At 52.6% G+C, this 23,369-nt stretch overlaps 7 protein-coding genes across 7 annotated transcripts; 1 reads left to right on the top strand and 6 right to left on the bottom strand.

Moving 5' to 3' along the window:
- Positions 1 to 27: 27 nt before the first annotated feature.
- On the bottom strand, positions 28 to 1,410 carry PG997_007296 (uncharacterized protein; the record flags this gene model as incomplete). Its single annotated transcript, XM_066811611.1, has 4 exons — positions 28 to 431; positions 474 to 695; positions 759 to 1,299; positions 1,354 to 1,410. 4 exons carry the CDS (start codon positions 1,408 to 1,410, stop codon positions 28 to 30), a joined length of 1,224 nt encoding a protein of 407 aa, XP_066666953.1.
- A 1,455-nt stretch (positions 1,411 to 2,865) lies between these two features.
- On the bottom strand, positions 2,866 to 4,533 carry PG997_007295 (uncharacterized protein; the record flags this gene model as incomplete). The annotated part of the gene is made up of 4 exons (XM_066811610.1): positions 2,866 to 2,896; positions 2,953 to 3,221; positions 3,283 to 3,402; positions 3,490 to 4,533. The coding sequence occupies 4 exons, from the start codon at positions 4,531 to 4,533 to the stop codon at positions 2,866 to 2,868; spliced, it is 1,464 nt and encodes a 487-aa protein (XP_066666952.1).
- A 1,372-nt stretch (positions 4,534 to 5,905) lies between these two features.
- On the top strand, positions 5,906 to 8,520 carry PG997_007294 (coatomer subunit beta'; the record flags this gene model as incomplete). The annotated part of the gene is made up of 5 exons (XM_066811609.1): positions 5,906 to 5,950; positions 5,977 to 6,627; positions 6,700 to 7,073; positions 7,121 to 7,970; positions 7,993 to 8,520. 5 exons carry the CDS (start codon positions 5,906 to 5,908, stop codon positions 8,518 to 8,520), a joined length of 2,448 nt encoding a protein of 815 aa, XP_066666951.1.
- A 1,566-nt stretch (positions 8,521 to 10,086) lies between these two features.
- Positions 10,087 to 11,268, bottom strand: PG997_007293 (Mannitol-1-phosphate 5-dehydrogenase; the record flags this gene model as incomplete). Its single annotated transcript, XM_066811608.1, has 1 exon — positions 10,087 to 11,268. One exon carries the CDS (start codon positions 11,266 to 11,268, stop codon positions 10,087 to 10,089), a length of 1,182 nt encoding a protein of 393 aa, XP_066666950.1.
- A 5,575-nt stretch (positions 11,269 to 16,843) lies between these two features.
- On the bottom strand, positions 16,844 to 19,036 carry PG997_007292 (uncharacterized protein; the record flags this gene model as incomplete). The annotated part of the gene is made up of 1 exon (XM_066811607.1): positions 16,844 to 19,036. The coding sequence occupies one exon, from the start codon at positions 19,034 to 19,036 to the stop codon at positions 16,844 to 16,846; it is 2,193 nt and encodes a 730-aa protein (XP_066666949.1).
- Positions 19,037 to 20,563: 1,527 nt separating this feature from the next.
- Positions 20,564 to 20,794, bottom strand: PG997_007291 (uncharacterized protein; the record flags this gene model as incomplete). Its single annotated transcript, XM_066811606.1, has 1 exon — positions 20,564 to 20,794. The coding sequence occupies one exon, from the start codon at positions 20,792 to 20,794 to the stop codon at positions 20,564 to 20,566; it is 231 nt and encodes a 76-aa protein (XP_066666948.1).
- A 257-nt stretch (positions 20,795 to 21,051) lies between these two features.
- Positions 21,052 to 22,584, bottom strand: PG997_007290 (kinase-like domain-containing protein; the record flags this gene model as incomplete). Its single annotated transcript, XM_066811605.1, has 5 exons — positions 21,052 to 21,420; positions 21,508 to 21,671; positions 21,760 to 21,891; positions 21,979 to 22,183; positions 22,261 to 22,584. 5 exons carry the CDS (start codon positions 22,582 to 22,584, stop codon positions 21,052 to 21,054), a joined length of 1,194 nt encoding a protein of 397 aa, XP_066666947.1.
- Positions 22,585 to 23,369: the final 785 nt, after the last annotated feature.

The raw sequence follows: 23,369 nt of genomic DNA, 5'->3' as shown, positions 1-23,369 counted from the left end.
ACCATATCATACAAAAATACATGAACACTACGGAACATTTGAATCCGGCATTCCTCCAGCATTGTGGGTGCCTGGCTGAGTGTACGACGAGGTCTCTATAGACCGTGTGCGGTCCGTTTCCGCCTTGGATTGTCCGGACCACCGGTTTTCGTAGGAAGCATCCTGGCTCATTTGATAAGGAGGAGGCTCTGAATCCAGCAGATACCTTTCACGATCCCTTTCAGTCTCTCCTTCCAGGCTGAGGATGGTATTCAGCAGGCTGTCGTAGAGCCGGCGCTTGGGGCTCCTGGGCGTCGAAGGGCGCCGGGCGGCGTTTGCTTGGTTGCCGAGTGGGCTTCCGTTCCTGGACCTGTCTATCTGCACGAACAAGGAACGGAAAGAAGCCGTACAGGCAACGACGAAGGCTAGATAACTGTTCATGAGCGCCCGTCCTGTGGAGAATAGATAGAATGGAGAGCTCGAGATTCACTCACCAGTGACAAACTCAATCGTGAACCAGAACCAAACCCAGTCCATATTCTGCGCCTGTGTATTGATTGACGCCACCCTTCCATGACGAACCGTTGCTCTGACCAGCGTGATGCCAATAGTGAGTAGGATCATGCAGAAGAAGCATGCGAGCACGATCTTCTTGCGAAGAGGGATTCGAACTTTCCATAGGATGGATATGGGGAAGATGATAACTGAATAGAAGACTGATTAGCCAAAGCCATTACGTCCATCGGAATGAAACACGGATGAATTCAATAAATACCTACTCAAAACGTCGGTAAATATGTCGAAGGTGCAGTTGATGATCGTAGCCCTCGTCTCCCGCTGAATGCCCTCCTCGGTCGAACACTGCGTCATCAGAAAGTCCACCGGGCTGGTCGTGCAGGGGTAGTCCGTCGTGCCGAGGACGACGGCGAGGCAGGCCGTGGTGATGGCGACGACGACCCAGAGGCCGATGCGGAAGAGCCGGACCTTGGAGCCGAGGCGGTAGAAGAAGAGGAGGAAGTTGTACTTGACGGCCCAGATGCCGAGGATGCAGAGCAGCGTGTTGGCGAGGACGGCGTGCAGGGCCTTGGGCATGTCTTCGCTGAAGTCGGCGGGCCGGTCGATGTCGCCGTTGCCGACCGCGTCGATCAGGTACACGAGGTCCATCCGGATCTGGCAGAGGATGGCGTTGCCCAGCATCACGCCCAGGACCACGATCATCAGGTAGTCTTCGACGAACAGCTTGCGGAAGCAGACGAGTCGGATGCTGATTCGGGTGCTCAGTGCGACGACGCAAAGAGCGAAGAGGCCCCAGATGACGCCCTAGTTGGATCCAGTAAGCATGGGGCGTTCTTCGTCAGGTAGGAGGCGGTTTACCTTGAAGGCCGTCAGTGACTGTAGAAATCCGGTTTCATGATGCGCTGGTTGATCCATGGTGATATCTCAATTGGTGGTAGACGACGGCAAGATACGTGAGTGTTGAGTCAAGTGGAGACTTCATATTTCTTCAACCAGCGCTGGCCGCAGGGAGAGAGTGTGATTGACAGAGAAGGTAAGGGGTGTCAAGGTCAAATAACAGTTGCTTAGCCCCCACCACACCTCCATCGGATTCGTTCAACGGCTTAGTCAGACGGTGGGAGTCGCGTGTTGGTCGCCTTCCTGGCTATAAGCCGCTTGAGTGGCATTGTGAACTCCGTTTGGACGGGACCCTGGGGCTGATACCAGACCAAGAGCCGTTGGTGGCGTGGGTGGTGCGGTATCGCTCGGTCGAGCCGGCACTTTAACGTATCGCCGCGCGGCAGGCAATGCCACGCGACCAGTCAAGACTCCTGGATATAAGCCTTCAGCTATCAGCCAATACTCATGACTAGGTGGTTTTCTTTTTCTACATACTTCAGCCTCAACATTCAAGGTGGTCAGAAATTGCCTGCTGAACAAAGTCAGTTTGCCTTGTCGTCAACGCCATTGTCATACGCATTTGGGCCATACTACATGTAATATACACCTCTGCTATTATCCGCCAGTTACCGAGAAACAAAAACCAGAGCTGTGAACTGCCGAAACTTGGGACCGGCGTTCTCGATCCCAATTGGAGTAGACCCTTGACAATTTCCCCTGGGTTTGCCATGTTGTCTGAGACGCTTGGCATGCAGAAATTCCCATGGGAATGGAAAAGGAGGAGATACCTGGGGTATGCAAAATTCGCATAAGTCAGGGCTCGGGCAGACATATCTGAGCTTATTGGCGGGGTCAGCCGCCCGTACTCGGGTCCTCCGGATGAGGATGAGCGATGTGTTCTTGGCGCTGATATGGTTTCTCACCAAATACACCGGCTGCGCCGCAAACAGATCATTTACATATAACTCTTCTGCCCCGTAGAAGATACCGCGGTATTTCTGGTGCCCCCAAGACGTTCAATTGACAGACTTCGGCGTTGAGTGAAGCAATTTGAGTCAGGATATGGGACACAGAACCAGCCTGGTGGAAAAGGGGGGCAGGTAAGCCTGGCAGGATTACCACATATGTAAGATATTACCGGATCCGGCGCTGACCACCCTCCACCCCGTCCCGGTAAAGTTGCCACTTTGGTGATGAGATTTTCAGTCCGAAAGGAATACATAAGCTTGCAACCCTACTTACTTGGCCAAGTCTACTAACATAAATCCGAGATAACCAGGAGCCTAGCATGCAGATTTAGACAATTGATCCAGCCGGCCATTGACTGCGCATCCACGATAATGGTATTCAAAAAGTGTGACTTAGTCTGCATTGCAACATAAGCTTGAGCTCGCGGTTGATTATACAAGCTTCACCATCTGCTGGTTGTTCATATCACACCCCAATAGGCCCTCCCAGCCCTGTCCTTCGTGAACCAGCAACCCCAGGCGCTCAAACGCCCCAGGCATCCGGAGTGATTTTCCTACAACAAGAAAGTATCTTATAACTGTTGTCCCATCATTGTACCCCAATAGATACAACAACCAAACCCTGCAATCTTCGGTATCCGGGGTCAGTCGCGAGTACGAGACGCCTGCCACCTGGCTACTCTCCCCTGCAAGGTACTCTTGAGAACCAGCTCGGATTCCGAATATCTCTGATGCAGCTTCGCCCGACCCCGAGATGGTTACGACATCGATGTTGACGTCCGCATTGAATGGAATTTCCGCCCCGTCCAAGCGGACATGGTACACATGTTCGGTCCGTGATGGGTTGTGCTGACGGCCCAGCGTCACTTCGAAGCCGCACTCGAAGGGTCAAGAAACCGTCGTTGACGCAGCCGTACGGATTGCTACCTGTGTGGCTAACCTCCACTTCGATGACCTCTGCTACAGGATAGACGTTTTGCGCTCTTTCATTGTCCCCGCGAACAGGGTCGATGGGCTTTTCTCGATGCCAGTAACCCACTAGTCCGTCCACCGAGGCCCACTTGCATAGTTTTTAGTAAAGACCTTCAAGTCCCCAATAGTCTCCTGCAGAAAAGCAGTGTTGTATAAGTGGAAATATTTCACTCACAGAGAATGAAGGAGCCCGGTACAGACGCGGTAGAACCCACGGAAGGGTCCCGGTAAATGCACCAGCGTCTCTGTGCCAACACATATCGTTGATCAGGGTTGACTTCCACAACCCGGCTAGGTACACATCTTGAACGCGCCATTCGCTCATCCATTTCACAAGTCCGGAGATGGCAGGTAATTTATCGTTGGGAAAAGTCATGTCCCTGGAGGAGTATTGAAATACCGCATTATGCCAGAAGTCCGACAACTCAGTCAATGAAAGGGATGATGGTTCTCGCCATGGGAACTCCCAGTCGACCGTACTTTTCACATCGCCGCACTCGCAGTTTGGCTCAAGCTTACATCTCCACTGAAGCTCGTTGGGCGTGAAGCATATCAAGCGGGTTGAAAGTTGTTGCTCTTGGAAGGCCCACGCGCGGCGCCTCCAGGGGTCTGAGTTGTCGTACGAAGCGTGGACGCCGCACAACGGACGCTGTCGGGCCCGGATATTGAGATCAGTGCCCTCGGGCATACCAGGGACTTCGAGTTGTAGACATGCCGATTTCGTGGCGAATTCGCAATTTAGGAACGGAACGTGTACCGATGGTGACGAAGATGCAGCTATGGTCAGATATGCTTCCTCATAAATCGAGCCCATGGATGACGACTCCCTCTCCCAGTCTGAAACATCGTCCTGTATGATGCAAAGTGCATCAATCCAGATATAAGTGACCCCTAGCTTGTGCGTGATGGTAATGGCATCTCGCAAGACTGCCGGTAACTCACAGAAGTTATTTTCTTTTCCCAGATCGTAAATGGTGGACTTTGTAGCCTTGAAAAATGACCCTGAGCCCCAGCAATAGCTGAGAGCTGTGTATCTTGTAGCAGTTGCGGATGGAAGCTGAACCACTCGAAAGGTTTCGGGCCCGGATATCTCGACGAGCCTTGTCGGCATAAACGCACCAGTGGTACAATTCTCATGGGCCCAGGGGGAGGTCTCACATTCTTGGAGATGTTTGTATATGAACTGATAAGCGTCCTCAGATGCTGCGGATTTGCTCATCTCGGGGCGATATGGAATCTTGGACCATACTCGAAAGAGCGGCCCGGGGAGATGGATTAGGCCCCATTCTATAATCTATGTCAGCGTCTCGCCAGTTGTCAATGCAAGTCTTACTAACGGTGTTCTACAGAGGTATAAACCTCGACGAAGCCTTCCCGCTCACGACCTAGCAAACCAACTTCAGGAGTCCTTGCATGGTGAAGGTTGAGGACCACGCCTTGGTCAGGGGGTAGGTTGGACCAAAACGCTTGTAGGGCTCGCAGTAAAATTTGACAAGAAACACAGCCGGTGTTGGTAGAGCTACGCAGTTGGCCTAGGCTGATATCCCAGTTGGACCGCCCCGACCGGTCTACCAACCCCCCGCGCACCATAGACCGGTGAATGGAGACCGTGACAAACCGAGCAGCCCATCGGTGCAATCCGCCAGTTCGGTTCAGTCCTAGTGAAATCGAATCATGTGAAGGTAGTTGCCCTGGGGGCCCGGGACGACGAGACGCGCGCGAACGTGGAATAAGCCATTTTTGGATACAGCGAGGCATGAAATGCGTAGTTATATGCGAACATCATGTCAGGCTGAAGGAGATAAGATATCTCGACCATTGATGTCCTGGATTGGGGGTTTGGTACGGCAGGCCATAGGGGGCAGGTGGTACAAAGTCCATCGTCCAGTCCCAAAACTGCCGCCTAAAAAGAGCTAGTACCCCGAATCGCAAACACCAGAATCGGTATTTCGGTCGAATGATTCAATTCAAAAATACTGGCGGTCGCTCGGGGGTTTGCAATAACATCATCTACGTCATTGGACAGACCGTTCTATATTATACGACGGCGATGTTGCCCATTGAAATCGCACATGCGATTTATCACTTCAGGTTATGAAACCGCTTTAGATTTGGAGACTGTGGCTTCAATATCCGCAAAGCCTCAATTGGGCCAGCCACAAGGGACCGATAAGACAAGGCTGCCAATTGAATTGACTTGGAGGTTTATCGGGAGTGGGGCAGAGCTGGCAGGCCAGGGGGCCAGGTTGGCTGGACTTGGACAGCGGGCTCGCTCAATTCAACGTGTCTCCAACTAATTGCAGCTGGCTTCAATCGATTGCGCTGCACTGCACCCGATAATAATTGTACCTACTGAATTGCTGGCCAGCGCAGCTCCCTCCTTTCTCCATACCACTTACGATCACCCGAGGACGAATTGACGTTCTTGACGCAACCGCCTCGCAGCAATAGCTCTCCGACGGCCTGGGCTTTTTCGATGCGTCTTGGAGGATAAGCTGGCCTCGTAATCCCTATTCAAGCAAGCTCCCAGCTTCACGAACCACACCGATCTCCAACAATCGCCCGCGCAATCCCCTGCGCCAGCCGCCACAATGCGTCTGGACGTCAAGCGACAGCTCTTCGCGCGCAGCGAGCGTGTGAAGGGCATCGACTTCCACCCCAGGAGCCCTGGATCCTCACCACCCTCTACTCGGGCCATGTCTACATCTGGTCATACGAGACCCAGCAGGTCGTCAAGACCTTCGAGCTCACCGACGTCCCCGTCCGCGCCGGCCGATTCGTCGCGCGCAAGAACTGGATCGTCTGCGGCAGCGACGACTTCCAGCTCCGCGTCTACAACTACAACACCTCCGAGAAGATCACCTCCTTCGAGGCCCACCCCGACTACATTCGCGCCATTGCCGTCCACCCGACCCAGCCCTTCATCCTGACGGCCTCCGATGACATGACAATCAAGCTGTGGGACTGGGAGAAGGGCTGGAAGTGCGTCCAGATCTTCGAGGGCCACAGCCACTATGTCATGGGACTGGCCATCAACCCCAAAGACACCAACACCTTCGCCTCCGCCTGCTTGGACCGAACTGTCAAGATCTGGAGCCTGGGCTCCTCCACAGCCAACTTCACCCTCGAGGCCCATGAGGCCAAGGGTGTCAATGCCGTCGATTACTACCCCCACTCCGACAAGCCTTACCTCCTCACTACTTCGGATGACAGGACGGTTAAGGTCTGGGATTACACCACCAAGTCCCTGATCGCCACGCTCGAGGGCCACACTAACAATGTTTCTTTTGCCATGTACCACCCAGAGCTCCCGGTAAGTCGAACCACCCGCCTCTATACCTATACTAAGCAAGTCCCGCTGATCTGACCGCGCATTGCATTATAGATCATCATTTCGGGTTCAGAAGACGGCACCATCAGGATATGGCACGCAAACACATATAGATTCGAACAAAGTCTCAACTACGGCCTCGAGCGAGCGTGGTGTGTCGCCTACCAGAAGGGCAAGCAAGGAGTCGCTGTTGGTTTCGACGATGGTGCTGTTGTCGTCAAGCTCGGTCGCGAAGAGCCGGCAGTGTCCATGGACGGATCCGGCAAGCTGATTTGGGCCCGACACAACGAGGTCGTCTCCTCGATTATCAAGGGCGGCGACGCATCGCTCAAGGACAACGCCCCCATTACTCTCCCTACCAAGGATCTCGGAACTTGCGAAGTCTACCCCAAACCCTCATCCACTCCCCGAACGGCCGATTCGTCTCCGTATGTGGTGATGGCGAGTACATCATCTACACCGCGCTTGCCTGGAGAAACAAGGCTTTCGGTTCTGCTCTGGACTTTGTCTGGGCGTCCAAGGAGAACAGCAACGATTTCGCCATTCGCGAGTCCGCCACTAGCGTCAAGGTCTACAAGAACTTTGTGGAGAAGACGGGCGGACTTGATATCCCCTTCTCCGCTGATGGTTTGACCGGAGGCGTCCTGCTCGGTGTCAAGGGCCAGGGTGGAGTCTCGTTCTACGACTGGGCAACTGGCGGTCTTGTACGTCGCATTGAGGTTGAGCCCAAGGAGGTCTACTGGTCTGACAGCGGCGAACTGGTAGCCCTGGCTTGCGAGGATACCTGCTACGTCCTGAGGTTTTCGCGAGAAGCCTACGTCGAAGCCATCCAGGCGGGCCAAGAGGACGAGGATGGAGTCGAGGCCGCCTTCGACGTTATCACCGACATCTCCGAGTCTGTGCGGACAGGTGAATGGATTGGCGACTGCTTCATCTACACCAACAGCACCAACCGGCTGAACTACTTGGTCGGTGACCAAACCTACACAGTGTCCCACTTCGACCAAGGTATGTACATCCTGGGCTACATCCAGAGGGACTCGAGGATCTACCTTGCCGACAAGGATGTCAACGTTACTTCCTTCGCCCTGTCATTACCCGTCTTGGAGTACCAGACCCTGGTGCTTCGTGAGGAGATGGACGCCGCCAGCGAGCTTCTTCCCAGCATCCCCGAGAACGAGATGAACAAGATTGCCCGTTTCCTGGAGGGCCAAGGCCACAAGGAGATGGCTCTTGAAGTGGCGACAGACCCCGAGCACAAGTTCGAGCTCGCCTTGAGCCTGAACCAGCTGGAGATCGCTTTGGAACTGGCCAAGCAGGCTGATGTCGACCACAAGTGGAAGACAGTTGGTGACGCCGCTCTTGCGGGCTGGCAGTTCCCCTCTGGCGATCGACTGTTTCACGAACGCCAAGGACCTTGGCTCTCTTCTCCTGATCTACACTAGCATCAACGATCGGAAGGGCCTGGCGTCTCTGGCTCAACAAGCCGAGGAGGCCGCCGCACACAACGTTGCCTTCACATGCCACTGGCGGGTGGGTAATCTGGACAGCTGTATCGACACTCTCACCAAGACCGGACGCTTCACCGAGGCCGTTCTCTTTGCGCAAACATATAAGCCCAGTGCCGCCCCCGAGTGCGTGGCCAAGTGGAAGGAGAGCCTCGAGAAGAACAAGAAGGGTCGCGTGGCCAAGATGATCGGCGCGCCGACGGAGGACGAGGAGCTCTTCCCCGAGTGGGACGAGTGGCTGACGCTCGAGAAGAACGGTGGAGGTGTTGCTGTTAATGGCACCGACAACCTGATCGAGGTTGATGATGCTGCCGAGGAAGCGGAAGAGGAAGAAGATGAGGAGGAGGAGGAAGAAGAGGAAGAGTAGGCCGATGCGTAAAACGATTACGGTGAATGAATGGATGTCTGTCTGAGGTATAGAGAAAGATGAGGAAGAAACGGGCTTAGGCTATGATGGTAGTGCTCTATTCCGGGGACCTAGAGAGAGAGGTCTTGCTCGCAGGTAGCATTAAGGCAAAAAACAACAACCCTTTGATCTTAAAAAGTAGACATGGATGACGGGGAGTTCGTGGTCTTTGAGCCCCTGCTCCCCATCTTGTTTTCTCCAAAACGAATGAATGAAAAGCGAACGTTCTAGAATCTGCTTCCCAGAAACCAAGTGATGAAGTTGGTGGCGATCCCTCGACGTTGAGTGCAAGTGATGTGAGGTCGAGGCCATTCTGGGCTGGCATATTTCGTGCATCTATCATGGCGACAGAGAAACCGTCTGGATTGACGGCGACATAGCTAACGCGCTCTTCATGTCTACGTACGCCCCCAAGCCCCATGGCTCTTCTTCGTTAATGCACCACCTGCCCTCATCATCACCCTTCTAGGCATGCTCATAGATGATAATCCGGAATGTACACAAGCTCAGGAAAGCTTCCTACTTGTATACACCTCCCAATTATCCTCTCACGGGTTCCACGCCATGCAGGCGGCTTTTCCTATACATACTGGCCCAGGATCCAGCAGAGCCATGTAACGAATGTATCGCCAGGCCAAGATAGATCAATCAAGCATGGATATCCATCCCCTGTATCAATCTGCCCCGAAGCAGTAGATTCACAGTCCAGCATTGCTCATTGAATGATCCTACTCACCCAACGAGCCAATGACACGCAGTGTTGTTTTTGCGCTGTTGCAAATGCTGCTTTGCAGTCACGCGGTTACTGGCACGCACAGTTGGGGGTTTCCGGGCAATAACACGATCATGTCGCTTTCGGTCGCTTCTGAGGGAACCAGTCAGTACTCCCGTCATCTTGGGGAATAAGGTAACGCTGGCCGTCACCGAGAATAACTGATCAGCATGTGCGGTAGATTGGTGGGTTGGAGTGAATGTAAAACCCTCAGCAGGGTATTTTGTACATGAACTACCATAAATGATTAATAGTAAACAGTCAGCAAGTTGGTAAAGTGTGGAGGAATTGTAGAAAGAATGACATCAACCGGTCACAAATCCCAAGTCACATTGCAGTACAAGAGATCAAGAGTTTCGTTATCATGTTTCAATTTTGATGAGGCCTGGCACGCATCCCTGAGAGTGCAAAAGCCCTTTTAGCCGAATCTATATACATGAGAACTTGAGTACCGTGGGACCTGTAGAAATGCAAGACCCGACTACCTAGAAGACAGTATGAGGACTGTGTTTCGTAGAAGTCATAAAACGCAAACGCCATTGTCCATGCCCCTCTTGATTCCCTTAATCGCATGCGCGCCTCGCTGAACAAGCGGCGGTGCAGAAGCCGCAGAAATCAAATGTCGTAAACTCGTAATTAATAAAGAAAAGGTGCTGACTGCAGAATCGAAGGTGGAGAAGTAGAAAAGGTGGTGCTGTTTGTGGGGTAAAATGGAAACATCCACAACCACAGCTCTACTAGCGGTGCTCCGTAATTCAATCTTGACTGTCGGCCTGGACCTTTTCCACAATCTTGACGACGTGGGGGTACAGCTTGTCCGAGGTGGTGAGACCGCAGACCTGGGTGACAACACCGTGGGCATCGTTCTCGGCCATGATCTTGGCGAGCTCCTTGCTCTCGTCGTCGCCCTCGATGTCCTGGAAGCGGAAAGCCATTTCGGCGGCACCAAGCAGAGCCTCGATGGGGTAGCCCTTCTCGGCCAACTCGGCGGCAGGGGAGATGAAGCGCTCCTTTCGGCTCAGCTTGCGCATGGGGGCACGGCCAACACGCTCGACCTTGTCAGCCAAATGAGGGTTGCTGATACGGGTAATGATCTTTTGCTTGTAGGCCTCCTGCTCGTCTGCCGGGATGCCATGCTTCTCGACAATCAGCTTGCTGGTCTCGGCGAGAGCAGCAGAAACCATGGCCTTGATCTCCTTGTCACGCAGAGCATCGTCGACGGTCTGCTTCTGTCTGTTGTAGCCGTGGTAGGCGGCGGTGGCGTGGCCAGTGTTGACGGTGAACAGCTTGCGCTCGATGTAGGGCAGCAGGTTGTCGACCCACTTGATGCCGTCGATGGTGGGGATCTCGTGGGAGTCGAAGGGAGTCTTCTCGACGACCCACTCGTAGAACTTCTCAAGCGTCACGTCGAGGCCAGCATCCTCCTTCTGGGCGGGGACGATACGGTCGATAGCCGAGTTGGCGTAGGCGGCGCGGAGGTGGTGGTCCTCAAGACGGTGCTCGGGGGTGTTCTTGGGGTCCTTGATGTGTCCGGCGAGGGTGTCGGTGGCGCCGATAGCGTTCTCGCAGGCAATGACAGCCAGAGGCTTGAGGTCGTGGGATCGCTTGTCGATACCCTTGGCAATGACGGGGGCGATGAACTTGAGGATGTTGGGACCGACGGAGCAGGTGACAACGTCGGCAGTGGCAATCTCGTCGACCAGCTCGGCCTCGTTGTACTTGGAGTTGATGGCACGGTAGTTTGTGATTGTCTTGACGTCGGTTCCCTCGGTGCCGACTTCGATGACCTCGTAGGAGGACTTGGCGTTCAGCTTGTTGACGAGGTCGTCCATGACATCGGCGAAGACGACTTCGTAGCCAGACTCGTGGAGAAAGCAGGCGACGAAGCCGCGGCCAATGTTGCCGGAGCCAAAGTGGACAGCCTTCTTACCGGGCATGATGGCGGTTGGTGAAGGGTGTTGTTGTTGGGTAGAGTGTAGTAGGTTGAGTGGAGTTGTTGGTTGAGCTTTCAAAGATGGAAGCTCAGACTGACGGTGTTTGTTGTTGGTTGATGTTGATGGAAAGGTCAACAGAAGAGAGAAAGTGAGGCAGTATAAATAATACACGACCAGAGACGATCAACTGGGAGAAGTGGGTAGGTTATTGGATGTCGATGTAGAGGTGGAGAGTATGAAGTCAGCAGAGTGGATGGGATGAGAAAGGTGGGAATGGGGAGATTTATATTGCCAGAGGGCACGATCGATGTGAAGGCAATCGAAATCGAATTCCAGGCGAATGTTGGGAGGGGCATTCAATGCAACTCCAGACTGCCTGACTGATGACGGATCTAGGGGACCGATCAATGGACAAGTACGAGTTGCGGGTGGCAGGGGTCTCTGGGTGTGTGTTAGTGGAGGGAGTGGGCGAGGCAGTCCCGAGTGAACGAAAGGCAGGAGGAATCCACAATGATGCAAGTACCAAGAAGATGGCGGGGTTCCGTGTTCTGATTAGTGGTTGCTGCGGTTTGGTGCTGGTAGGTACTGCCCACTACCTGCTGGAAGTACTAGGTAAGGTTGGGCTGCGTGTCTCATTGGCCAGCAAGCCAAATGCAGGCCAATAATAGACGCCCGCCCATTCCGTCAGCGAGTGTTTTTTTTTTCGGGCTTGCGAAAACAGTCGATGCAGCTACAGGTACAGGGTGGACTTGTCGTCATGCAACGCAATGCTACCGAACTATCTGTCTGTGATCATCCTTGGCAACCACCCTCCGTTAGCTTCTTCTGGCTCGTCCGGCTGTCTGGGGGTGTCAGACAGCAGCAGAGCAGCCCAGCCCAGCCCAACCAGCCAGCCAGCGCTCAGCCCGAGCACCACTGAATTAACGGCCCTTTTCGAACGGCCCTTCATCTCAGTCACTGGCGACTGGCATTTACGGCGCCAGATGGTACCATCTCACCACCTGTTCCTGCCACAAGCCACTCTGCATCAGGCAACCGACAGCTGACAGAGGCATTTATTTCCTGCTACAGCACTCGCTATGCGAGATTAGTCCGTAAAACCTGCCCACGTTGCCGACTTGTTTCCTAGGATATTGACTCATCTCCGCCGTCTAGACATGAGGCGAGCAAGGCAAGATGCAATTTTTAGTTCTACCAGCTTCCAAGACCCCGACACAGAACGGAACACCGACAGGACTCCTGTTCTCTGCATCGTCAACATTCAAACTGATCGATCCAGGGAAAGCGGGGCTCATTTGTCAGGAAACTGTAGGTGTAGGTGTGACTCGTCCAAACGGTTGCGCTCACCTTTTCCGGTCTCTTTTTCACGTTCCATTGCATTCTTCCCCTACTCCGACTTGCTCCTTCCCCAAAAGAGAACCCACCTCCAGCTCCCAGTCTCCCAGTGTGTGCCAGAACGAACTCTACAGGTCCACTTTCCCCCTCAATCCAATCCAATACCACTAGCGCCATTTCCCTATTTCACCGACAGGGCCAAGCCAAGGCAAGGCCGCAAGGGTGAGGCCACGATGGCACCGCCCACGATGGTCAAACCCAAACACATCGTCATCGCTTCCTTTTTTTCGAACTTCCTTTAATTTTCACTTTCGGTCCAAACCGGACAAGTGCCGCACCACGCCCGGCTCCCGAAAGATCGTCACCCTGCATCAACAAAATCACTGCACGAGAATGCCCAACCCACGAGCCGTTGAGAAATAAGCCTTGGTCTACACTAACACATCCGCGTAAATAATTGTCGATCAGTAGCCAAGCGCGGCTATCCCATTTACAAAGGTTTACGCTGGAATCGTGCGTTCCGTGTGGCTGGAAGCTTGAAACGTCCCAATCTCGAACCTCCCGGAACAACTGGACCCCTTCAGGTATGTAAGCGGTTGAGAGAGTCTGGGGAACCCGTGTATCCTGGGTTTTTGTTGTTGTCTACCCCGGGCCCTTGCTTCACAGTCTCTGGGGGTGCTGCGGCCGGATGGATCATGATTGCTGCATAATGCAATGCTGACTCGCCCGCATCTCAACCGTTGCGCCAGAATGTAACCGGTGACCGCAACACTATCCCCAAGAGCCATAGTGCCACGCATCTACGGACGGTGAGATTGCTACACTAGGATGGACAAGCTGCAGGTAGGGTCGTGGAGAGGGGACACACTGGCCCTTCTCATTTGACGCGTTGAATGTTCTGTCACTCTATCGTCGGGGGAAACAGGAGGCAGACACAGAGACGGCCGGACTGGTATCAAATAGCCCGCTCCACTTGACACTATCATAGCCGGGCGCAGTGACCGACTTGCATGAGGCAGGATACAGCACGCAGCAAGCACAACCCATCGTCAACGCGGCGGCTACGTACTACTGATGGTGAAACGGACGAACAATCCAAACCCGACATTTGCACGCCTCGTTGCCGTCTTGCTCTCTCTCCTTGGATACATGTATCGCTATGGGAATCAAAACAATGGCAATTCCACCATGGCAATCTTACTTTGCCTTTGACGTTACTTGTTCCAATTATCTTTGCTCGTCCTGTTCTCCTGTTCCTGTCAATCATGGTACGAATGGGGGAACTTTCTGCGCCGGCCGACTACCGTCCTCTGGCCGCCTGGGATCACCCCTCAATTTTCGCCTTTCATAGCCCCTCAATCTGGGGGCACCCCCTGCCGATGACCTCACTCGGCAGACAACCAGTCAATCACCAAACGCTGTCTTTTGCGGAACCGCTAGTCTGACGACAGCCTCCATGTCACCATGCATCAAATTCAAATTACACATTGCACCAAATCCCACGATGCGGCTCGGTTGCATGTCCTGTCCCAATCGTCGTCGCCTTGGTCTCTCTGGTCAGAAAAGTCAGATGCGACCTCATACGTCGACGCAGCAGCCAGCCTCCCGTCGTCACTCATTGGTATGCCAAGCGTCTCACTCCAAAGTCTTGCCTCGATTCAACAAACACAATGTCGACCGATGTTTCATCATGTCGGTCGCCTTGGACCAAACAAACATTTTTCAGGCTGCAGAATTGATGAGAATATGACTTTGTTTTTAGGTACAAACATCCCCATTCCGTTGCTTGACGCGGCCACTCGCAGGAGTCGGCCACCGTCTCCCACGTTTCTTTTAACTCTCCACCCCCAGAGTTTGGCGGCTGCATGGCGAGAAACAGTGGACTGCGGCGGTTGATGTCCACTGTACTCCGTACCTAAGTTGGAGAGAGAATTTGGCGGAGAGGAACACTGGGGGCGGGCACTTCAGTGGGTTTTCTCAGTGAGAGCACACAAAGAAGCAGTGATGGGCGCCCGTCTTGCCGTCGCACCGTTTCTGACGCCAGATTCTGTTCAGTAAGTGTTGCGCCCCACGCATCGCAATCCACTTCCTCCGCTGTCCACCTTTCCGTTCATCCAGAAGCCAACCAGACCGTCGAAGTTTTGACACATCAAGGTCGGAAATCACGATCCCACGATGCACCGTGTCTCCTTGCCCCCAAGGACGGTCTCGTCAAACACGTCAGCCTCTTCGCAAGTTCTGTTGGTTCTACACGAGGCTGCTCGCTGTAACACGCCTGGCTTCACCTGGTTGGCCACTCACTCAATGGCCACCTAACTCTTACATCGTGCATTGCGCCTCGAACATGCATCAGACATGGCTCTCGTTGAAAGCCGCGAGCTATTACAAGTAATGTCTTGAATTATGTTTCCTTCTTCTTCTGAATCCCTCTCCGCTCCTCTCATGTTGATGAGAGCCCGTGTGAACCAACCAAGGCGGACACATTGTCGGGCCCAACCATTCTATTTGACACTGCTGGTGGTATTTCTCACGATTCTTGGCGATTGCTCTCTGGCGGCGGACTTGGACCGATACCCATGCATCATCCCCTTTCTCTCTTCCAGCGCTTCGCCACCGCATCGCCCGCATCGTGACATCCTGAGCGGTCTGGCCCTTTCCATTAGATCATCACCCACTATTTTTCTGATAAGGAGAGTAAAGATTTTCCGACGCTGCTGAAGCTCCAAGGGGCTCACAGGCGCCCGAGCTTATCTCGTATCATTTAGTCCCTTTGCCGGCCCGCTCCCTTTGGCCGCAACGTACAATTCCGACTCACATGGGTTGTGCTCAGGCAAACTCCTGCCTTTGATCGTGATCCAGGTTTTACAGCAAAGATGCCCAAGTCATGGCCGGGCAGCCTCCACTTGAGCGCATTCCTTGTTTCAGCTCCACACACACCGTCTTGGTTTCCTTCAAAAGGTAAAACGTTCACATGTCGGCTTCACGATTAGTCCAGCTTGGACGATGGCCAGCAGACGCCCTTCGGTTGGCGGCTATTAGATGACTATGTGTGGACTGCACCCAGCTGGAGTGGTCTTGCTCTATGTCCGCTTATTGGTACGCAGTAGCCTGTGACTACCAACGCACCAATACCTTACCCGTCACCCGTCACCTCTCATGGCGGGTTACGGTGATCAACCAGGATGCATCCTGAATAGATGACTGCGCAAGCTGCGCTGCAAGACCCCTTGGGCGCCTGGGCCTGAACGACATGTTTCCTTCCCTAATCAGATATCCGAAAACGAATCGATCTGGTCCTTGAGCGAATATGTCCCATGCTCGTCGGCTATTCGGGCCGCGGGCAAAATTTGAGTTATTCTTTCGCTTGTCAAAGTATGGCAATCCCTTCGTGGTATCTATGCCCGGACACGGAAACAGACAGGCATGCAGCCACTGCTTGTGCCCCTGGAGCATGCGTCTGACAAAACCGCAGTTGAGCCGAGAAGATCCGTCCGAATCACATGGACCTTTTCCCTATTTCGTACCCCCAAGGAAGCCTCCTTGCGCAGACATGTCAGCGGGACAGGCTCGGTGGGAAATGCCATTTCGGCCGCCGTAGACCCTTTAGCCGGTTTGGTGGGGCCGGTTTGACCCGACCTCGAGCACGAGGAAGCTCGGCTAACCTGACGGCTTTCCCTATCTAGATTCCAGATAACGCTGGCTGCTGCTGCGGTTGCATCTGCAACGGACTCATGATCGTGACCCTTGGCACCGCTACCCACTCTCTCGAGGAAAAGCTCGTGCGACGTCATGATCAGGGAATTGTTGATGAGACGCTGCAAGCGCGGCAGTTCTCGGCGATCTGATTATTTGATGCCTTTTTCGGTTCATTCTGGTTGCTGTTCTTTGTGGTCGGTTATTGTTGTGTCCAAGCGCGGCTCTGCTTGTCGGCATCTTTCTTTCAGAACAGTCGCATCGGGAAATGGCGCCTTGGCAGTGGAGGGGCCGTTTGCCGATACCGAACCCAGGAGCAGATCACAACTTGAAACACACATGTCATCGTCAATTCCTACAGTCGATACACGACTTAAAGGTAAGGTATTAACATACAAAAACTTTAATCAAAATATAGAAAACAATATCATATCTAGGAAAGCTAAGGAAAATATCAAAAGAGCCTACGTATAAATGGCCCGTGTAAGAACTCTGCAACCAGTCTATCGTTTGACTTGATATTGAAGTCAAGTTGAAAAGAAATGACCCCTCAAGCAATTATTATGCAGCCATCATCAGACTCCTTCAATGCTTCAATAACACAATAAAGCAAGGGCATTGTACTCGGACGAATGAAGAATCGATAGGTGGTGTAGCTCGCGATGCTACCCGCTTCGAAGAACCGCAAGGCTTCTTGATTTTGAGTTTTTGTAATGCCTCTCATTACATCTCTCGCATCTCTGCCGATGGAACACCATTGCAGACCCTCCCCCAAATATCCTCTATTGTGCCACTCCTCAATGAGAAGTTCCATTTGACGCATAGGTACGTATTGCGTATCCTTGCAGTGGTGTGCATAGACCACTGCATAGATAGAGCTTTCCCAGCTGGCAGGGAAACGATCGTAATTTGTTCCTGTTCCTGTAGATGAGCCGCTGGACCGGTGAATGTGCGTGATGATTTGGAGTTTACTGGTGGAGTCATTGGTTGCGTGGATGGTATGCTTGACAGAGGCACCGGCCCTATCGATGGCGTCGGCGTCGCTGATACCTCGAAAGGTGTTATCGGGTGCTAGCAAGTCTACCGGTGTTACTACTCCTTGATGGAATCGAGTTATTGGGAAACTTGATCGAGTCTCATCGTCGATATCCTCAACAAGCCGGAAATACCTTCCATTTGTGCCTTGGAGTTTCAGGCTACCCGGACGAACAGTGGCGCCTGCGGCCACGCGCCTATCGGTGATGACTCCCGAGTCGAGGTGGTCGAAAAGGCTCCGATAGATGACGTACCCGCCCACACTTACTGCCAGGTCTGATACAGCAATATCTTCTGCTGATTGTACCATTGCCTTCCATGCGTGGTTCATGAAGTCCGAGTAGGTACAACGCACTTTCTCCGCGGTCCCCAAAGATGAAAATGCTAGGGCGAAGAGAAGGTTGGCATTTCTGTTCAAGATACCTGGCTCCAGGGGTCGGTAGACAGCGCTTGTTGGGCGCTTTTCACAAACGCTGAAGAAGAGTGCTTCAGTGGCAAGGTGTATCGCAAATTCAATTATAGTGTAATCATCCTCCGTGTCCTTTTTGGTTGAGAGAAACCATTTTCCCGTGCGGATTTGATTGTCTCGTGCAGCGGATTTGATCATGGATTCAAGCTGTGTCCAGAAGCAGGTGCTTTGCTTCAAAGGTCCAACTGTCTGTAGCCCGTGGTTTAAGATGTTCATCAAGGAATTCGTGATTATAGAGACTCGAGCTTTGTCAATCGAGTCCCATCCAAAATGAGCCATCATATTGGGGTAGCCTTCGAGGAACGTTCGAGAACATACTGAACTCAAGGCAACTACAGGATGGTGCTTGAGGGGGTTCGGATGATGGAGCTCGCCCTTGTCGACTGCGATGCATATCAACGCTGTAGCCAGGTCCCCTATGCAATCCAAGAGTTCAGACCGTACACGTGAAGCAACCGCAATATGGTTCCTGGTGTTCTGAAGGGGTGATTGGTGCTGATAACGCACGCCTCGCGAGTCGGACATATCGACTACTAGCTCTTGTAGTTCTTGGCCCTGTATGTCCTTCCATGCCTCCAATCGCCAGACGAGGTTTGAGATTTGTTCGGACTCCGTGAAGATTATGGACATTCGTCGGTCATTTGTAGAGGAGTCGTCTGACACTTCTGGGTAAATCCGAACTCCACCCACAAAGACGTCAACCTCATTAGGACGGATCCAGACAAACAGACAGGCTAGCCATATTCCCATTCGACTTCCTTTTACCAAGACTCTCTTATTATCTGTGTCCGTCATCGCGTCAATAACCTTGACGATTAATTCTGCCAGGTGTCCGGCATCGGTGTCGTCGTAAACGCTATCAATGCGGAGACTTTGTTGAATTGCCTGATCCCAGAAGGCTTTTGCTAGCCTATCGTAAACATCAAAAGGGGCGCTTTCCGAGAAGAAGTCCTTGTAACCCTGGATCTGTTCAACGATACGAACGATCTGATGTGAATGTATTGAAGTGTCGTGCCGGCGCTGTACGATCTCATACAACAGTCTCCCCACCTTCTGCGCGCTCAAGACAGTGCATCCGGCTATGAAGGCGAATACGGCCATGAGATACCTGTTCTCCCGAATCGCCTTGATCAGAGATTGATTGGACAGGCCCAGGATAACGTTCTGGACTTGCCGAAATCTGTCCTTCGATCCGAGGAGAGCCTTTTCAGCATCGTCGAGACGAGTTCCGTCAACCATGAGCCACTGGCCAAACGATTGCAGCTCAATGACGACTAGAGGCTGAATGTCCTCGGAGGAGCAAAGCTCAATGAGCTTTGCTGCCCTCTCCCAACGATACCGGCAGCCTTTATCGCGTCAATGCTCAGTACGTAGCCCAGGGACATCTCTGAAATCCTAGACAAGAATATTGCCTGAGCTTCTGATTGGCCTATGCTCTTTGATCCCGCTCGGATTTCCGACCAATCCAAGATGGGGCAATAAATCGTTGTTCGCGATTATCGACCACAAGGTTCCCTCGTCTAGATATTTGGTAGAATGGAAAAGAGTAAGCGATGTAGCGAAGTATAGAGCGACGAATCTGTACAGTATTGGATTTGGAATATTATGAAATATGAGTTTGCTTAATAGTAGCATTGCTGCAAAATGGCCTTTTAAAACAAAATGAACAGAGCAGCTCGGAGAATACGTGGGCGCAGCCGAGGTCTGGCGGCACTCTGCCTGCCTGGTTCTTGACAAGGGGACCATACGGTGTACTTCGGCCTGAGACACCTGTAGCTACCTTGGTCGGGCGTCATCAACCAAGTAGGCTGCTCTTTTGTGATTGCTATGCATAAACGCTGAAATAATATGACTCGATGTTGGCAGTTGACCAGGGCTCTGTCACACAGACATGGCAGCAAAATGCAGTTATCCCGCCATCCAGCCATCCAGAATTCGCACCACCACACCACTTTTGTAGCTCATGGGAAGAATGTGGAAATTAATAGAATGGTCCGCCCCTGTGTTTATTAGCAGCCTCGGCATCTTTGACCCTTGATCGCAGGATGAGTACCGAATCGGAATATGCAGTCCCGGAATACCCAAACAATCTTTTTATTGGAGTTAAAGTAAGCTATTCATTTTCCAATCCGACGAAAGCCCACGAAGCCTCTCGTCATAGGCCGTGAGACTTGGGTGGGACTATGGGCAAAGGCGGAGTTGTGCATTGAAATATAAGATACAACTGCAAAACGTTGAGAAACCACATACGTCTTTACCCAGCCATTTACCAGCCTTGAATCCATATCAGGCTGGGTGAGGTACGTGTCCTAGGTTGGAGCCTTGGGGCCAAGTACCGTCCCTGCGAAAAAGTCACCACAGCGGACATTATGCAGTTTTGGAGTCCGATGGCTTGCCATCGGTCGTGTAACGAACCAAAGTCACTCACCGACTACTTTGATGAATCAATCAATTCCCGCCCCGCTGTGAAATGGTGGGAGGAGGCTGCATACTTGCATGGATCAAGTAGGTTGTGGGCAGATAACCAGTCCTGCAAGGCTTGTGCCCTTGAATATAGTTCTCCCTAATCTGCGTAAATGATTACTAATTCGCCGTATATTGATCAATTAAGCCTACTTACGTTGAAGCCAGAATATCTGGATCTGTAAAATGGACTATACAAGGGTGAAGACTGTTAGCTCTCTTCCTTCCCTTACTTGCTGTTCGTAGTACCTGCCCCCCATGGCGCCCACAACGAAATACTTGCCGACGAACTGGTGCTTTCGGTCACCTGGTGGCAAAGTACCACTTCAGCTCGCCGTTGCCTTCGTCCCGGCAGTACTGGGTGCCGTAGAGGACCTGGCAGGCGAGGCCCCAGCGCTTGAGGTTGTCCCACAGGCCGCCGCAGGTGCCGGGGATGTCGCTCACGCCGGACGTGATCACGGTCCACTCGGTGCCGGACGAGGCGCGGTTCATTTTGCACTCGCTGGCGGCAGTGGCTGAAGCGAGGCCGCCCATGAGTGTAAGAGTAGAGATGAGCTACATCGTGGTTTGATTGGTATGCCGTGTCATTTCGTTTCGAAGGAGGGAGAGAGATTGCAAATGTAGTCGAGAAAGCGCTGTCTCACCCCCGGGTTTAGCTCCCCTTTTACATTTAGTATTGCGCGGTCATAGACCGCTTATTAAAATTATTATACCCATATCTAGGATAGTACCTCTAGCATTTATTATATTATACGCCACCCAACCGCCAAAGTGTATACCGGCATGCGAGTCTAGTCGTTCTGCGCATCTAAAAGGAAGCGCTGTACAAATGCCCTGACCGCCCGGGTGGTCTCATTTTGCTGCATGGCCTGAGGAAAGCTGCGCGAGCTGAGACCGCTGAGGACCTGGGTGGTGCCTTGGAGGAGATTCTCCAGGGTCGGGCGATAGCGGTGGTCGGGGGTCATCAGGCTGCCGACGATCACCCGCAGCCGTTCGTCGAGCCAGGGGTAGCGCTGGTACTCGCCTCGCGCCCACAGCGGGGCCGCGTCCGTCTCGACGCCGTTGGACATTACGGCCCTGGTCTTGGGTGGGAGAACGGTTGTCCCGACGATGAGTCGCAGTAACATCTGTTGGCCGAGAGGAGGGAGAAGAGAGAAACACTTGTCAGTAAAGGTCCCAAACAACAACATGACGAAGAAAGACACCCTGCGAGAGTAATGGGAAGAAAAGGCGCCATTGGAACTTACCCTTGCTAGGCTTTCCGTGTTAGAAGGCTGGCCTTGCCAGATATTCGGCGCAACGCCGGCGGTCGGATACAGCTCTGTGGACTGAGCGGCCCCGAAGTCGATAATCTTGCACAGGGGGACCAAAGAGTGCTCCTCCACGTCAGGCTGCAGGCTTCCAAACATGACTGCACATTAACACGAGTGTTAGTAGACCGATTGCAGTATTTATCTTTCACTCGAAACACATGGTATCTGGCGGAGGGAGGGACTTACCGTTTTTCATGTGTAGATCGCTGTGGGCAATGGCGGCGGTAGGCCCGCGTACAGCCGAAGTTTCTTCGAGCCGTTCCCTTTGGCCCTGGAATCCTCTGCTCGGCCATGTGAGACCGACGCAAGCCCTGATGACTAGAATTCATTGCCGAGAACGAATAAGTATATAAGCAGTGACGGCAGGGTGACGGGGACGACGAGAGGAGGCAGAGGCAGACGTACAGCATAACAAAATGGACCAAAGGACACGGTTCGGGGGCCGTGCCTTCGCCTTGACGACCCGTTCCAGAAACTCCTGAAACGTCCCGTTCTCCAAGTAGTCCAAGACGATGTACGGGCCCGGGAGCGTGCCGTCCGACGAGGTCTCGTCGGCGTCGCGGTCACGGAAGCTCACCATCTGGACGATGTGCGCCGCCCCTCGGAAACGCTGGACAACGTAAAATAGAATTCCGTTAGCTATAGTGCTCTTGAGTTTTGTTTTCTTCATTTTCCTTTCTTTCTTACCTTTAACGATGTGATTTCGTCTCGGATCTCGTCCACCATGTCTCTCCTAAGGGCCCGTTTGAGAACCAACCGCGTCGGGGGGTTCTTGTTAGGATTCTCGAGGAGGGCGATCATTCCGTACCCGCCCACGCCCAGGAGCCGACTGAACCTGTAGTCGCCGCGGTCCCGGAAATGCTTCGTGAGGTGGGCCCGGACGACCGATGGCATGTAGGGGTCCTGCCTCCGCCATTCTTCGTCGTCGTCGGAGCTGCTACGGCCTCCTCGCCGCTTTTTGCGCTTCTCTTTCTTCTTTTTGGTTAACCCAAAGAAGGAACGAAACCCCATCTGCGCTTGGCTTCGCTTTCGCTGCTTAAACTGGTAAGGAACTGGGTCTCGTCAGGAGGGAATAGCCACTTCAGTCAAGTGTAAGAAATCTGGTGGTGAGGAAAAGTAAGGTACTGCCACATTGGTAATGAAGAGACCATTTTCGTCATCCGTACATAATGATAAGAAGCGTAAGTAAGAGGATCTCTTTCCACCACGGATGCGGTTGAGGCTCCCATTGTGCTATAAGTTACAAAGGGGGGAGAACAAAGACGCTGACACTACCGAGGAGACGGTCAGCGGCCCTTTGAAATTATACAATATACCAGAAAACGGGATCCCGCGCTTGCCGAATCCGGCCTCCAGAACACCGCCTTCTCGCTTTAACTTGTAATGTTGGTATGCATCTGCAGAAGTCGTGGTCAATCGTTTCAATAAGGATTGGGCTGAGGCTGCCACTAATGCCTCGAACTGCGAATAAACGCCGTAATAATTTAAATAAACTTAGCCACTTATAATTAAAATAGAATTTTACTAAGCTTAAACAAATAAAGCATAAGTGAATTTCCTATGCCTCGCTTTAGATATTACTTTTAAGGTTATTAATTTATAATTTATTATCTATATATCCCCTATTATACCTTATAAATAATAACGACTAGGAACACTCGGGGCGCGTCTAACAACCCGCTTTTAATCGTTCACCAGCCGAGATATTATAGAGAAGACAGTGTCGCCCAAAGCGAGGTTGTTCAGAAATGTAACAGCTGGACTCTGCCGGCTCGTGTCAACATCCATAGAATCAA

The sequence above is a fragment of the Apiospora hydei genome (assembly GCF_038363865.1).
Source record: "Apiospora hydei strain CBS 114990 chromosome Unknown utg000006l_segment0_segment0, whole genome shotgun sequence".
Classification (NCBI taxonomy): domain Eukaryota; kingdom Fungi; phylum Ascomycota; class Sordariomycetes; order Amphisphaeriales; family Apiosporaceae; genus Apiospora; species Apiospora hydei.
Note: the sequence above shows the minus strand (reverse complement) of the source record. Positions and strands in the feature narration are given on the sequence as shown.